Here is a 16,771-nt window from a genome sequence, read left to right as displayed (position 1 = left end):
CGTCACGCACCTAGGCACGGGAGGTCACCTCGCGGGGCACAGTCTTAGGCATGCGAGGCCGTTGTGAGAGGGTCGCGCCCCGAGCGTCTCGTGGCTCAAGCACGCATGTAGGCCTATAAGGGACCTCACCACACGACTTGGTTCTTTTATGGGCGCGGAATACTGAGCGTTTACATATATATGTATATATACTTATTATAAGCAAGCACAACAAAAAATCCAGACCAGACCCCAGTACCATTTTTAAGCAAAGTATATATAGATATGATGGATGATCATATATCTATCTTAATTATCTGGGATTAATTGTGAACCAGGTCTGAACACCTGTAAGAGCAAGAACAATGAGAGTAGCTATAAGAGCCAAAACAAACCAGGGACTACTGAAATGGTCACGGTACGCTTGAGCAACCCAAACCGTCAACTTACTGTCACAGTGGTTCTGTATTTTCTTCTTTACATCGACATAAGCAGGAGATGGAACCAATTCGGTTCCAATATCATTAAAGAACTTAGCAACGTCATCGTCGTTGTTCAGCCTGTTCCGGAATATGTTGGCCATCCTCATATCCTTAGCGTCTTCTCCATTATCAATGAGCGAATTAAGGAAGTAAAGGCAGCAGGTGACTCCTCGTCCGGTTGAAAAGTTGTCTGGACACATCTCGTACGCGACTAAGTTAAAAAAATTTCGTTTGGTCGAATCATCGATGATCAGTGGAGGTAGCTTGAGGTATCCGTTGAAGCAGAAACTGCTGAAACTCACGTCTCTTAGAGAGCAACTGTTGCTCGGCTCCACCATTACTCCGGCTGCTTTTACATCCTGGAGGTTGCGGAAAGTTCGAGTGTACTCTGGATCGGGATCACGATGCCCTTCTGCGCGTCCTTGGAGCAGCGCTGATCGGAGAAGGTCCAGAAGGTGCAACGGTTTATTATCCAAGTCTATTTTTATGTTCTCTGAGTACTTGCTTGGGGACATAACATTCATCTGAATGAACTTCTTGACAGATTTCTTCATCTCCTCATTATTATCGACTTTGCTTGATGGAGTAGATTCCATCAAAGTTTCAAGCACTTCATAAGGAATTTGATTCTCCAACAAGAACAGATCCTGTTTAATCAAGGCCACTTGTCCGCTGTTGATGTTGGCGATTTCCGAATCATCATCTTCCGGTTTGCTGTACATTTTGATGAACTGAAGTATGAAACATCCATCCACGACCAACATCAAGCTCAGAGTATCATCATCATAGTCTTTGAGAACCTGCTCATTGAATTTCGTCTTCAAATGGGCAATTTTGTTTTTGATGGAATCGAACAAATCTTGCGCTGCTTTTTTACTTTCTCCGATGAATTTCGCAGCCAATTCATTCTTGGACTCTTCCTCCAGCTTCTCATTTCGGTGATGAATGGGGCCAATCGATACCACCCTCGGCACAAAGTAATTGAAATCCTTGTCATTCTTGCGACCTTGGAGAAGCTTGGGCACCTTCTGTATCTTTGGCTTTGATTTTTTTTTTCTCCATCTACCTTGCTCGGTTGTTGAGCTGCTACTGTTTTCGATTTCTCATCTAGTTTTTGGAGCTTCGAGACTACTTGATGACTTTGCCCTGCTGGAATGTTTTTGACATTTTCATGGTTGTTGACGCCGGCAGTGACATCATTAACCTCCTTCGGCATGTCGGAAATGGGCACCACAAAACTTTGATTATCAGCTTCATGGCTTTGCTGCCCTACTACCTTTTTGACAGTCCTCCTGTGGCAGAGCTCTTCTACGGACAACACTAACTCCTTTTCACTCATAGTGTTAACGAAACAATAATATTACTATTGTATGTGTGCTGTGTTATATGAGTATATATATATATTAGAATCTGTACATAATATTATAGCCATAATATCAGGCTCTTACACGTGAATATAGCTAAAAGTTTAACTTGTATATCAGGCTTTACAAAGAAATATGATTTTTCCCGTGTGGATTTTCCTGATTCTCATTCAATATATATACAAAATATACAAGTTAAACTTTTGGCTATATTCACGTGTAGAGCTTGATATTATAGCTATAATATAGTTATAAAGTTGACCCTATTATAAACATAAATGTAGAATATATATATTTAAAATAGAATATTATGTACAGATTCTAATAATATATACAGGTTTGCATGTGTGTTTAAAATATATATAAAATTGCTGGACTTATTGATTGATAGTAAAAGATACAGATTCTTAAAGTTTCGTAAATTAAGTTTATATTCTGTGCAGCTTACAAGTTTAGTATAATGCGTTTCTAGCATGGAGCTTTTACGTACTAGAAGATGAATATATGCGGCCAGTTTTGTGGAAAGTATTCTAGTATTATATTCATTTATTTCGATCCAAGTTAATGATAGTACATCTTTATTACAAGGTTAGATTTGCATAAGAGAAACTCTCTTTTCTTTTTTAAGAGAGAGAGAGATTAAAATTCTACTTAATAGTGTTAATGAAGAGATCGACACCGAAAGGAAATGATGTACGATGAAGATGGGCATGGGGCATCATGTTGGTAGAATAGTAAACTTTTGTCTAAATTACTAGTTTTAAGTGTGATGATTATTCTTCTACAGTACAGGAATATGTGACTGTGGCATATCCTAATACAATGTGCAGGTAAACATTTACATTCTATTTAAGCAGTTAAGTACATAACTACAGAAATAGTTACCATTCCCTGAGTGAAGCTATCTTCAGTGACGAGTGTACATGCCTAACTTGTCTTCAGGAACCATAAACCTTGGCTCACTCTGATACCAAGTTTTAACGTCGTAAACTCCAGGGACCGTTACGGTGTGCCTTGTAAACAATGTTAAACTCGCTAATCGAATCATTTGGCCAAAATCGTGTAATTAAGTATGATTAGCGGTTTAGGGATTAAAAATTTTGGTTAAGATATAACGTTTCATTAGAACATTTATTATATACATTGGGATCCCAAAAAATTTAATTTAAAGGTCTATTACAAGAAAATATTTACAACCAGCCGATCTAGGATGCAAAACAGGGTTAAACCCTAGTTCCTCTTCAAACCTCGGCCGTGGTGGTCGAGTAGCTGCATATGTACACATCGTTACCTAAGCTTTCCAACTCAAGGATGCTCCAGCTTTCTTTTGCCTTTACCTGCACCACATAGCACCTGTGAGCCGAAGCTCAGCAAGAAAACTCAATATGCTCATGAACAGTCATATAATGACATCAAATCATAAGGCACACGCCTAGAAAATATAGCCCTATTCAAGCAGGCAAAGAGATTCACGAAATGATGGGTATCCAGGATAGAGAATCCTGCCCTCCTGAATGGATGACTATCAAGTAAATCTCAATCAGATAAGTGATAACACTGGTGGTTCCGGTAACCATACCGGGCTTATAGCCCTGAGTAGAAGAGTGACAGTTGTAATAGTCACTAAGGTGGGTTCCGTTCCCAATAGTCATGTGACGATAGGGTCACCGGAGCTTTACAAATAAGTGAACCTTTCACTGGCTTAAACAGGATAGGTGCATGATGACTAGTAACATAACCTACCTCATGACCATAGAGTCATAACCATGGGATTTCGCTCCCTAGCCATGTGACAAGCAGTCACCTAGGCCTTTGGCCCTGGCTCTGAGTAACTAGCCTAGACTAGTCAAGCGCTTTTGATGTTCATCGACCTTAGGGTCGGTCCAACATCAATGCTCCCAGAGTCATTCAATGTTGATATCGATTAGATCTAATCTTTTATCAGCCCTGCGTTCATGATGCTTATGCCGTTTTCGGCTCTTAGGTCAGTGATGCGCGACCAGTGCCGTCCCTGACTAGTCAGTGCCATACACAAGTAAGCAATGCTACCAAACATATATCATATGTCAAATATTCGAATACAGGGCATTCAACATGCTTACTTAACAATTACTAGCATAATTAGGACCATGCATAAACACAGAGGCTCAAGCTCTGAACAATCTCATATTATCACATGTTTCTCGTGCAACACATGCATCACATTTAATCACTTGACATGCCTCAACAATAACCATGCATGCCACATTTAAACATCCAACATGCATCAAGAATAACCATGCATGTCATATAGACACAGGGTGCAGTTTTCTTACCTTTTGTCCAAGCACAGGCTACCAATAAACGAGCCACAAGCATGACCCCGATTCCAAGCCTCTAGTGATAACCTAGTCATAACAACAAATGGTGATCCAATGAGTTCAAGTTCTAAAACCAATCCTGGAACCAAGACCTAGCCTCCAAGACATCAAACCCTACCAATCCGGGTAGTAGGAATGATCCCGAGGCCTAAAACCATGTTCCCGAGGTCAAAACGCTCAAACGGACTCAACACCCAACCTGAGTTGCGGCCCTAGCACCTTGAGCCGTGGCCCCCAACCATCCCATGAGCAAGGGCCGCGGCGCCCCTTACATAGGGCCGTGGCACCTAGCAAGGCCAAAATGCCTCCACCTGCTTCTTTGAGCTAAGGTCGCGGCGCCCAAGAACAAGGTCGCGGCCCCCCACCCAGAATCAGCCATAAACCTGATTTTAACCTTTTAAAACCTTTCAAAAACATATCCAAACATCTCCAAACACAAAAATCAAATTTCCCAAACATCCCCATGATCCAAAACCCATAAAACCCAAGCTTTAAGTCAATCAAAAACTCATCAAAATACAAAGTCCAATTCGAGCTTAAAACCTTTAAAAACTTAAAACTTGAATTACCTCCAATTGAGTTGTTTCCAACTAAATCCTTCGGCTAATAAGCTTCTAATCTTTCCTAGGATCGCTATGCCTTGATCCTTGCTTGAATCCGAGTCCTAGAACCCAAGTTACCTTCAAAAATGCGATCGGGAGACGAAAATGGAACTTTGAGGGAGAGAGAACATACAGAACGTTCTTTTATTCTTTCAAAAGGTTACTTCAAGCTTAAGTAGCCTCAACCAAATCCTAATGCTCGGGGTCCCGAAAACACTCCCGGGGACAAAATAGTCAAAACCTCCAGAATTTCCCCCTGATCTTACTAACTCCCAATTTATCACCAAATATTAATTCTCATTACCCAATAACCTGGTAATGCTCTAAATACCCCTCGACTCACTCCGAGTCAAGAATAAATCTCGTTGTGACTTTCCCACTAGCTTACCTCCTAGGATCGTCTTGTGCTGAGTAACCCTGGCATAACCAAATAATAATAAAGCACCACACACATACCACATATATGCCAAATATGCCCGAAATGGCCAAAATATGAAAGTCACTCAATTACTCAGAAAAGGGTTCACATGCATATTTAATACACATAAACATGCATATTATCATTTAATAACATAATAAATCAATTATGGCCCTCCCGGCCTCGTAATCAAGGTCCTAAACTTTATTAGGAAATTTGGAGCATTACACTAAAGCCAAAGATCGAGACTCGGACTCAGTTGAAGATCGAGCTACTACATGCTACTTTTTCGAGCTCCAACTGACCAGATTTCCTCTAATGAAGATCCAGTATCCCGAAGTAGAGCGCCTATCATCAATGGAGCTTGTCCAATCAGCATCGGTAAAGCCATTGATGAAGAGATTGTCAGATGGCTGGAAACATAACCCATAGTGTATAGTTCCATCCAAGTATCTCAGCACTCTTTTGCAGGCATTCCAGTGATCAGTGGTGGGGGCCTTCAAAAATTGAATCAACTTATTGATAGAGAAGGCAATATCTGGTCTTGTATGTCAGATATTGGAGAGCACCAATGACACTTCTGTAAAGTGAAGGATCTGCTAGGGGAGCACCTCGATCAAGAGACAAATGTGATGTTGTACACATGGAAGTAGAGATCTGCTTAGCATCATACATGTTGGTTTTATCAAGAGGATCTCTTGTGTATTTTCTTTGAGTTAGATAAAGTCCAAACTCATTTCTGAAAACTTCGAAACCCAAGAAGTTGTTGACTGGCCCAAGTACTTTAAGAGCATACTGAAGGTGAAACCCCACTGCAACAAGGAACTTTTTCAGCTCTTGAACTTTTCTGAAGGTGAGGATTTGGAGTTAAGACTTTATTCTTTGGTGATTATTCAATATTGTTTGTGTTATGAATTTTGGAAAGAACAACATGGTTTGGCACACACACAAGGCTCTTGAATTACAACTTTGATAGTTTTAAATAACATTTTCTAAATTCAAACTAAACAATTTGTTACATGATTTTGCATGATTTGATTCACTATTTCAATTTGGTAACATTTTTATCCACTTGAATTGCTAGGGACTAGCAGTAAGTTAGTTGGGGGTTGTGATTAGTGCAAAAAAATGCACATTTATTGATTTTAATAGTCAAAATAAATTAAGTTTAATTAATATTTTCATGGAATTAATATCATTTAGTTTATAAATAAAAATATTTGATTATGATTAGGAATTAAAGTTATATTTTGGCATAAAGAAAAATAAAGAAGAAATAAATAAATAAAATTGAAGAAAGGAGGAAAAGTTGGCATTTTTGCAACCTGAAGCCCAGAAATTCGGCCCAAAGCAGCACCAGGCCTGCTGATTCTCTTTTCCCCCAGCGCGCCACCTGACGAAACCTCCATGTGACATGCGTCCAGCCACCCCATCCTGACCCGTGAGTGACCTGCACCCCTGCCTGATCGCTAACCCGCGCCCCGACCAGCCTGCTACCTACCCTCTCCTCTGTTGTTGAGCATCCTGTTAGGAACGAGTTTCCTAATACGCAGCGGAAAAGTGATGTGGTTGGCCCAGTGTACAACAAAAATTTTGTAACATATTTAAACTACCTTTAAATATGTGGATCCATTAATATACATACATTAATCATAAGCAAGATAGTGATAGAAATCATACCTCTTGAAGCCTATCAAGTGTCCTTGCTATCTTCTCGTATTTAGAACGATCTTCCTATCCAAGCCGCTCCACGTACTCACACCAAGATCTTCCAAAGCGTTCTCTACACCTCAAGAAATGTGTGGGCACTTAGAGAATGAAGGATAGTTTATTTGTGATTCTACTTGATGTACTCAACACATGAGATCAAGAGAATAGGCCTGAGAATTGGTTCTTTATTTTCAGGGAGAGAAAACTATCGTTCTATTTTCACAGAGCGAATTTTCAGAGTAGTCTCACTCTCTTCACTTATCTTATCTGAATAATTTTCTGATCAGTCATACTTAACAGAAAAAATTCAAAATTTAAAAATTAAATCTGTAACCATTTTACAATTTAATTTTTAATTAATTAATTATTCCATTAATGAAAAAATCCAAAAACCAATTTTTGAATTATCCATTAATTAATTAATTAATTAAATAAAATTAAAAATCCCATCTCTGAAAAACACTGGTGCTACACGCCACACACAGTCCTAGACTGTGTGTGAACGTGTAGCTTCCTAATTTCTAGGGATATTTGTTTTTCAAATTTTATTTAATTATTTATTCAAATTACTTTGTCAGATAAGATCTAACAACCTGATAACTAATTCAAATTAATTATCCATTTTAATTAATTATCAAATATAATTAATTATTTGAATAAATATTAATCTTTTAAATTTAAATCCAATTTGAACTTATCAGATTATTTTCTCCCACTCAAATAAAGATATTTAATTAATTCTACTAATTAATTAAACCCAAATTTTCGAAAATAAATATTTAATTAATCATAATTTCGAAAATTACAATTAATTAATTATTTAATTAAATTTCGAAATTCAATTTAATTATTTAGTATAATTTCAAAAATTATACAATAATTAAATATTAATTAATTTTGTTAACTACAACTAATTTGTAATTAATTAATTAATCACTATTATCATATGATTGCATATTTGGCCTGAAGAACAAGTTTCTTCTTAAATATGTCTTTAAACTATTTTCCCTTCATATCAACTCTTACCTTAAACAGTGTTGATAGAGCCGCTATGGGGACCTATGGACCTATAATTCCAAGCTCCAATAAATTTGAGATTATTAATTAAATAATCTTAATTTATTAATCTCATGATTATTCCACTATAAATATGAGACTGCACTCTTGTAATTATAGACATTTCATTTACTGAGTACTTTATAATCATAAAGCGTCCATTGATTTAATCATTGCATACAACTTGACCCTCTAATAATGATTCATAATTAATCGAGAATAAAATTACCGTTTTACCCTTTTAATTATGTCTTGTTTCCTTAAGTACCATTGACTCTACTAGTGAAGGTTAATTCATAACTAAATTATGAATTTGAGCTCAATAACCTTTCAGTCCCAAAAGTCAACCCTTAAGAGAACCATCATTCAATCTCTTGCGAGAAGGTATAGATTCCATATCTGTATACTATGTCCCCAGCCATCTATATTAATGAGTTCCCAAAACAAAAGTTTTTAGCCTGATCATTCTGGCAAACCCTAACAAGTGAATCAAAGAACTCATATAACATAAACAGGAGTTCATAGTAACCTCAGGATTAAGATCTATTTGTATATGATCATCAGTTGATATATTTAATTAATACTTTGAAACGGTATTTAACTAAGTATTAATAAACATATCTGGTCCAGTTCTATATATTCTCTAATATATAAAGCACCTCCACTAAAGTGTCCTACCACACTAGTGATCCGGATCTAGATCACATGTATTCATAATACTAGTGGACCGTACTTGCAGTAATTAATCTAAAGATTCCATAACTTTATTTTACTGCGAACTATTCAAGTTCATTTATCTCAAACACAATTCTCTCGTACTAATACGTGTTTGAGATTACATACATGAACTTAGGAATTTTCCTGATATTTACATAATATTATCATAGAATAATATAGTCCATAAAATATATGCATAACAAATTCAATTTATTTATTTATTTCAAAAACAATGTCTACTACATATGCTTTCAGGGCACATTTCCAACACATCCACATGGTGCTTTTCTATTGGCCACGACTGGATCAAACCCACCAGTTGCCACCAGCCCACTTTGTGTGCTCTTTGGGTCATGAACCCTCCATTTTGAGCTTTAAAGTTCACATTTTGTGGTGATTTAGAAAAATAGGTAAAATGACCATTCACTAAAATAGTTAGGTTAATATTAATAATAAGATTTGATTTTTCAAAATCATATTTTGTTATTAATATTTCAGATTTATTTTGTAAACTCCATTTGTAGTTTAATTTCTTTGTAGTCATTTTCTTTTTCTATAAATAGGGATTCTTCTTTCACATTTGGTACGTAATTTTTAGGTAACAAAACTCTACCAAATTTTAGTCTCATTTCTCATATTTTCTCTCTAGAATTTTATAAGAATATCTAGAATAATAGGCTAACCTTCTTAGGAAGGTTAGGATGATCTTTTATGCACTATGATTTTGTTAGGTATATATATTTGAGTAATTTATTCACCATGTGCTCAAATGTTTATATATTTGAGTAATTTATTTTCTTTCATCTCTATTTTTTCATCTTGTTATCTTTATTTATGTAATAGCACGTAGATTTTGTCAAACACTTTCTATGTATTATCAAATTAGTGAAAATAATATAGATAATATATTTATCATTTTCTCCTTCTCATTCATATATATTTACTTTTGCTAAATCTATATAGAATTAGTGATGCTCTTGCTATGTATTTTATAAATAGTAAAAGTAATATTTGTGTCAGGTTTTATTCCTAATCTTTTATTGCATTATTGACAATGGTATAATGTCATTTTTATATTTCTCATCAGATTTGTTATCCAAAAAATAGGCGTGGATGACGTGGCAGACATTTTTAACACGTGGCTGACACCTTACAAAGGTTCTGTTCGACTATCGACCAGGGAGGTTCCCCTGGCATAACATTTGGATTTTATATATGACCAGCTTGGTCGTATACTCCGTATATTTTGAGAAGATCTTATGTGATTGTAATTATATCCAAGATTATCTCCCATAATTCTTGAGTATCCAATTATTTAGGAAAGAATATCTGTAACAAATTTATGTAATCCTCCTTGAGCCTATAAATAGAGAGAAAATAGCTCAAGGAAGGGATTTTTGATCTTTTGGCTAATTATGAGTTTATGCTTTACAAGAGAATTATAGCTATTATCTTCTTATTGTATTGTTTATCCCTCTAAGACTTGTGAAACTCGGAGAACCCTAGTTCTTTGATCACTCCTTTGAGAATCAATATCAATAATAGCTTAAGTGGACATAGGTCATTACCATTTCGTGGGACCGAACCACTATAATTTGTTGTGTTGTTTATTGTTCTTTCCATTAGATCTATTTCAATACCTTCTATCACATCGAACATTTGACTCCGTGTCAGTTGACCAAAACAAGGATCAACAAGATTTATCTCATTCTTCCATGGTAAAGAATATTAATCACTTGAATGCATTTTTGTGAAATATATTTGTGTTTCAGTACTAAATCTTCCAAATGAATAGTTGGGATGTGAACTATTCATTTGTATAATTTTTATGAATCAAAGATCAAAATAAATGGAATAAGGCAAGGTTATTTGCTACAAGGAAGCAAAGAATAGTGTTGAATGGAGTAAATGGAATAAGGCTATGAAAGAAGAGATAGAGTCTTTATCCAAGAATGGGACATGGATTCTGGTGGATAAACCTAAGAATAAAAGAGTAATAGGGTGCAAATGGGTTTACAAGAGAAAACCAGGGATTGAAGGAGTTGAGCTACCTCGATTCAAGGCAAGGTTGGTGGCAAAAGGCTTTTCTCAAGTTGAAGGGATAGAATATCATGAAGTGTTTTCTCCTATTGTCAAACACACTTCTATAAGAATTATATTGGCTATCACTGCAATTAAGAATTTAGAATGGGATCAACTTGATGTGAAGACAGCATTTCTTCATGGTAATCTTGATGAATAAATACACATGCAACAACCTGAAGGACTCATACAGACAGGGATGGAAGAAAAGGTGTGCTTGCTGAAGAAATCTCTATATGGTTTGAAACAGTCACCAAGACTATGGTACTTCAGATTTGATGATTTTATGCTAAGACAGAAATTTCAAAGATCAAAGTTTGATAGTTGTGTTTACTTCAAAGTTCTTGAAGATGGAAGCTACATCTACTTGTTAATCTATGTGGATGACATGCTTATAGCATGTAAACACAGATCTGAAATGGAAAGGCTCAAGGAGATGCTAAGTCAAGAATTTCATACGAAGCAATTGGGGGCAACTGTCAAGATTTTGGGAATAGAGATATCTAGAGACATAAATGAGGGCATGTTGAGATTGTCTCAAGAAGGATATGTTGTAGGAAAAACTCATTGCATGATCTTTGTTTATTTTCATGCAATTTACATATTATCAAACAAACATGCAAATTCCTAGAACATGCTCCTATGAAATTGAGACAAATACAGAGTAAAGTAAAAACTTACATTACGCAACGGAACTAGAACAACTCCATCCTTCAATCTCTCTAACCCTTGATTCCTTTCTGTAGCAGAGTATTATCAAGAGATTGAACAAGATCAGCAACACAGTCTTCCTCACCAAGCCTTTGATCAACCTAGAACTAGTGTAGGTTGGTTCTCAACACATGAGATAGAGATCTTGAAGAGAAGAAGAAGAGAGAGGCCAAGAAAGGTTAGACTGTCTAGGTTTTCACTTACCAATCAACTGAAACTCACTTGCTTATGAAAACCCTAGATATCATATTCCTTATATAGGCAACTTAATGGGATTTATTTAAATTTAAATTAATTAAAAATAATAAACAAAAATAAAAGCCTTGGGCTGCCATAAATGGACTTGGGCTCAATCTCTTTGTTTTGAATTTAAATCCCAACTGGACCTAAATTCAAAACCTTTTATTGATTTATTTTTAATTAATTAATTAAATCCTTATTCAAATTAACTAATTATAATTTGAAACTTGTTTTAATATTATTTATTTATATTGATACCAATTTATCAATATTAATAAATTTACCCAAAGATTCTCTTTTATTCTCTAAATCTCATATATTTGTAAATTTTCCAAAATTGACCTATTCAACTTTAAGAATCCTAATTGATAATTAAATCAATTAATTGAGACATTCTAGATGATTTACTCAAAGGTGATGCGGGGACCATGGATCCATGAAATCAAGCTCCAACAAGTTACCGTGAATTTATTTACGAATAATTTCACTACCTTATTAATTCCTCGTGACTCCATTATAGACTCGGAATTGAACTCTTGAATTTATAGAACGTATTTTCAAAACCATAAATACGTTATCCATTGTTATAACCATTACAATCAGTCAATCCTCTATCGATGACTTACTAACGAGCTGGGTGCAAATTACCGTTTTACCCCTCATCAGTATTTTATCCTTAACTTCCACTAAGTTCCTTATAAATGATATTTCCGTGAACTTAATCACAGAAATGAGATCTCAATCATTTAACCTTTTGAACAAAGCAATTAAGGAAATCATCTTCTAACTTCTCATACAGAAGTTATAGATTTCGTATCTATGAATAATACTCCCACTCAATTACACTAATAAATCTCCAAGATGTAAGTATGGGCTAGACCGTAGGGTAAGCTGGTAACGAACAAGTCAAAAGATTTAAATAATATAATTAGCAGAATATTATCACTCAGAATTAAGATCGACTTAATATACGGTCAACGTTGTGACATTGATTAGATTTGATAACAACGATACTTATTTATCAATCAATAATCAATATCGGTCCTAGTCCGATGTAACTAAATACATCCGATCTTATCTACTTGGTCGATGCCTTGGACAAGACATCACACCCTGAATGTGTAAGTAGATCATATCATAGATTTCCTAATCAGTGAAAATCCAATGCACTGATCTAATTATAGGACTCGTTCTTTTGAACATATAATTACAACTATAATCCACTGTGACCTATTCACTATAATTGTAACTATCCATATGTTTGGGATTTTATAAATGTTTGTATTATTTCAATAATCATGTAATAAAACAAGCAAGCAACACGGTTGTCAAACTAAATGATTTCTACTACTTTTATTGATAATATGAAATCGTGCTACATGTCCGACATGGTTTTATAAGGGCATAATACCCAAGAAACTCCCACTTGCCCTTTTAAAACAAATGGGACATGTTTCTCAAAACCATGCATTCTACATGCTTCACAATTATGTTTTTTGCTTATATCTTTGTAAAGAGATATGAAAGATTGCCTTACAATGCTATCTTCATCACCTTCACTTCACACCTTCGCCACACATCCTCGATAATGTGGTACTTTCTCTCTATATGCTTTGCTCTTTTGTAGCTTTGAGGTTCTTTCGAATTCGCTATTGCCTCATTACTGTCATTAGAAAAAAATGAGTGGTTTATCCATTTCTGGAATAACACCGAGATCCGTATAGAACTTCCTTAGCCAGACTATTTCCTTAGCCGCCATAGACGCAGCTATGTACTCAGCCTCCAAAATGGATTCTAAAATGGCAGATACCTTAACGCTTCTCCAAATCATAGCTCCACCCCCAAGAGTAAACATATTTTTCAGAAGTAGACTTCTTGTCATCAACATCAGTCTAAAATCTGAATATGTGTAGCCTAACAGGTACAAAGATCCACCTGAAAAAACTAACATATAGTCTCTAGTCCATCAAAGATATTGACTTCCATCTATTGTTTATTTCAAAGGTTTTACTGACACTTGCTCACCACTCCCACTGCATAGAAGATCTTCGATCACAACACACAACATAGCATGCGTTAGACTTCTAATTTTAAATGCATAAGGAATTCGTTACATCTTTTCTTTCTCTTAAGGAGTCTGTGAAGATTGCTGCTTAGAAAAATAAATTCCATGTCAAGACACTAAACATCCTTTCTCGGAATTTGTTACAGAGTAATGACCAAGCACCTCACTAAAGTAGGTCGCTTGAGTTAGAGCTAAAGTTCAGTTATTTATTTCCCTGATGTTCTGGATACCAAGAACACGACTTGCTACAACGAAATTTGGAATTTCGTTTCTAGCCAGTTATTTATGTTTGATAATTTCTTGACATTGTTTCCAATGAATAAGATATCATCTACGTAAAGATTCAAAACACCACAATGCCTTTTTCCCTAAGTTGTCAAACACAAGGATCAACTACATTTTGTTCAAAAACTCAGGTCTTAATGTTTCCATTTAACCTTAAGTTCCAGGAGCGCGAAGCTTGTTTAAGTCCATAGATTGACTTACTCAGCTTGCCGAATTTCTTGTCCAACTACTTTAAATCCTTCTGATTGATGCATGTTAATTGTCTCATCAAGATAGCCATTAAAAATGCTTCTTTTATGTCCATTTGCCTTATCTCTTAATCAAGAGTTGTGGCTATGGATAAGAGTATACTTAATGAATTTTAACATGGCTACTGGAGAAAAAGTTTTCTCTAAGTCAAATTTCTCTCTCTGCCACGAGTCGAGCCTTTAATGTCTCGACCTTTCTATCAGCTCCTCTCTTCTTCTTATAGATCATCTTGCACCCCATGTGCCTAAAGTCCAATGGCACATCTACAAGATCTCAGACAAATTAAGAGTACTTAGACTTTATTACCTGGTACTTGGCTTTGAGTCAAAAATCCCTTTCAGACCTACCCATTTCCTATTTAAAGGCCAACGAATCATTGTTACTTGTGTTCCCAACCAACTTGTGGGTTTCACTATCCATATCATAGGTACCGGATTCTGAGAAATCCTCCCACTATGACAAGGCATCGTAACTTTCTGACTTGGATTAGTGGTTTCTAAATGTACCTTGTTTTCATCAACTTGCGTCGGTAAGGATGGAACAATAGTTTATCATTTTTCCATCTAATACTATTTTTCTATGAAACTTGAAATTCATTATGTAGTCGTTATCCAAAAAAGTAGCATTTGTAGAGCCAAACACTTTCTTCTCTACTGGACTATGAAACAGACCACCCTGAGTACCTTTAGAATAGCCATCAAACAAGCAAACCCTCAGCTCATTGTTCTAGCTTTCTACCTTTTTCCTCATGTCAAAAACATGACACCACCAAATTCCATAATGGCGTAAACCAAGTTCACAACCATTTCATAATTCTAGTGGTGTCTTGGAGACAACTTTTGAGACGGCACAACATTTAAAAAAAATATCACATGCGATCTAGGTAGTATGTCTCCAGAAATGATCTAGGTAAGAAGTTGGTAGAGTTTAATAGCTTATCATAGAACACACTGTTATCCCAAAAAAATTGGAGATCGATGACGTGGCAATAAAAATAACAAGTGGCAAGGAATGATGGGGAGATCTGGCTTAGCAGTAGCCCAATTCATCAGTGAAGAATTTGGACTGCTTGAGAGATGTCATAGTCAAGCCAAATATGCCCGAGGACCCCAAGTGTTTGGTTCAAACCCAAGTCCAAGGAGCTTAAGAGATGGGCTTGGACTTTGGCCCGAGGGAAAGTCACAACAGGTCCGATCGGACCTTAGTTTGAGGAGCTAAATGCTTGGCTCGGACCATGTCCGAGGAGAGCCCTAAGTGATGGGCTCGGACCCTAGTCCGAGGAGAGGCCAAGAATTCCGGTCGGACCACCTTGGTCCGAGGAGAGCCAAGCATGTAACCTTGGTCCGAGGAGAGCCAAGGTGTGGCTCGGACCATGTCCGAGGAGAGCTATGCATGTGTGCCAAGGGATTGGCTCGGACCCTAGTCCGAGGAGAAGCCAAGGAGATTGGCTCGGACCACCTTGGTCCGAGGAGAAGCCACGGAGATTGGCTCGGACCACCTTGGTCCGAGGAGAAGCCAAGGAGTTGGCTCGGACCACCTTGGTCCGAGGAGAGCCAAGCATGCATGACCTTGGTCTGAGGAGAGCCAAGGTGTGGCTCGGACCATGATCTGAGGAGAGCCATGCATGCATAACCTTGAGCCAAGGAAAGCCTAGAGGAGTATGTTCGACCATCACTTGCATGTATCCAACATGCATGTGTTCGACCAGGAGACTACGTCAAAATCCCCGAAACGACTTCAGCAAGCATCGGTCTAGGCACCCGGGAATCTCTCATTCCTCACTCAAATTGAGGAATCTGTTGTATTTTAAATATTTCTTGTAATTTAAATATAATGTGAATAATAAAATATCCCTATCTGAAGGGGATATCAGTTGAGGATCCCAAGCCTATAAATAGAGGGTTGATGGGATCGTAAGAGGACTTTTGGCAAATTGAGAGTTGGTCTGAGTTCTAGAGAGAGAAAGTGTGTTTTTCTTGAGAGAACCCTTTTTTGTATTCTTGAATATTTACGCTTAAGAAACTCAGTTGACACTGGTTCATCTGATCTTGAGTGTGAATAGAGTAATAAAATCTCTAAGTGGATTAGGCTATTACCGACTGATCGGGGCTGAACCACTATAAAATTTCTTGTGTTATTTACTTTCATTGATTAAACTATATGTTGTCGTTTACATTCTCTTGAAGGCTTGTCGTTATTGACGTTCTCACGTCGTTGGCTAAAAACACAGTCAACACACACATTTTCATAAACGTGCAATTCACACCACTCAACAACATTGTTCTGTTGCGGAGTCCTTGGGACAGTTGTTTTAAACAAATCTTCAAGTTCAATTAAATAATCTTGGTCTGATTATCCAAATATCCTCCACCCCTATTAGATCGTAAGATCTTTAACGTTTTACCTAATTTGGTTTTAAATCCATAGCAATGAATTCTTTGAACTTCTTAA

General features: G+C 36.5%; 1 protein-coding gene across 1 annotated transcript; it reads right to left on the bottom strand.

Annotated features, from left to right (window-relative positions):
- Positions 1–292: 292 nt before the first annotated feature.
- Positions 293–1,800, bottom strand: LOC133825759 (UPF0481 protein At3g47200-like). Its single transcript, XM_062258661.1, has 2 exons — positions 1,607–1,800; positions 293–1,550 (listed from the first exon to the last, which is right to left on the bottom strand). The coding sequence occupies exons 1-2, from the start codon at positions 1,798–1,800 to the stop codon at positions 293–295; spliced, it is 1,452 nt and encodes a 483-aa protein (XP_062114645.1).
- Positions 1,801–16,771: the final 14,971 nt, after the last annotated feature.

This window comes from Humulus lupulus, chromosome 3, assembly GCF_963169125.1.
Source record: "Humulus lupulus chromosome 3, drHumLupu1.1, whole genome shotgun sequence".
Classification (NCBI taxonomy): domain Eukaryota; kingdom Viridiplantae; phylum Streptophyta; class Magnoliopsida; order Rosales; family Cannabaceae; genus Humulus; species Humulus lupulus.
The sequence above is the reverse complement of the archived record's forward strand: the minus strand, read 5'-3'. Positions and strand labels throughout refer to the sequence as shown.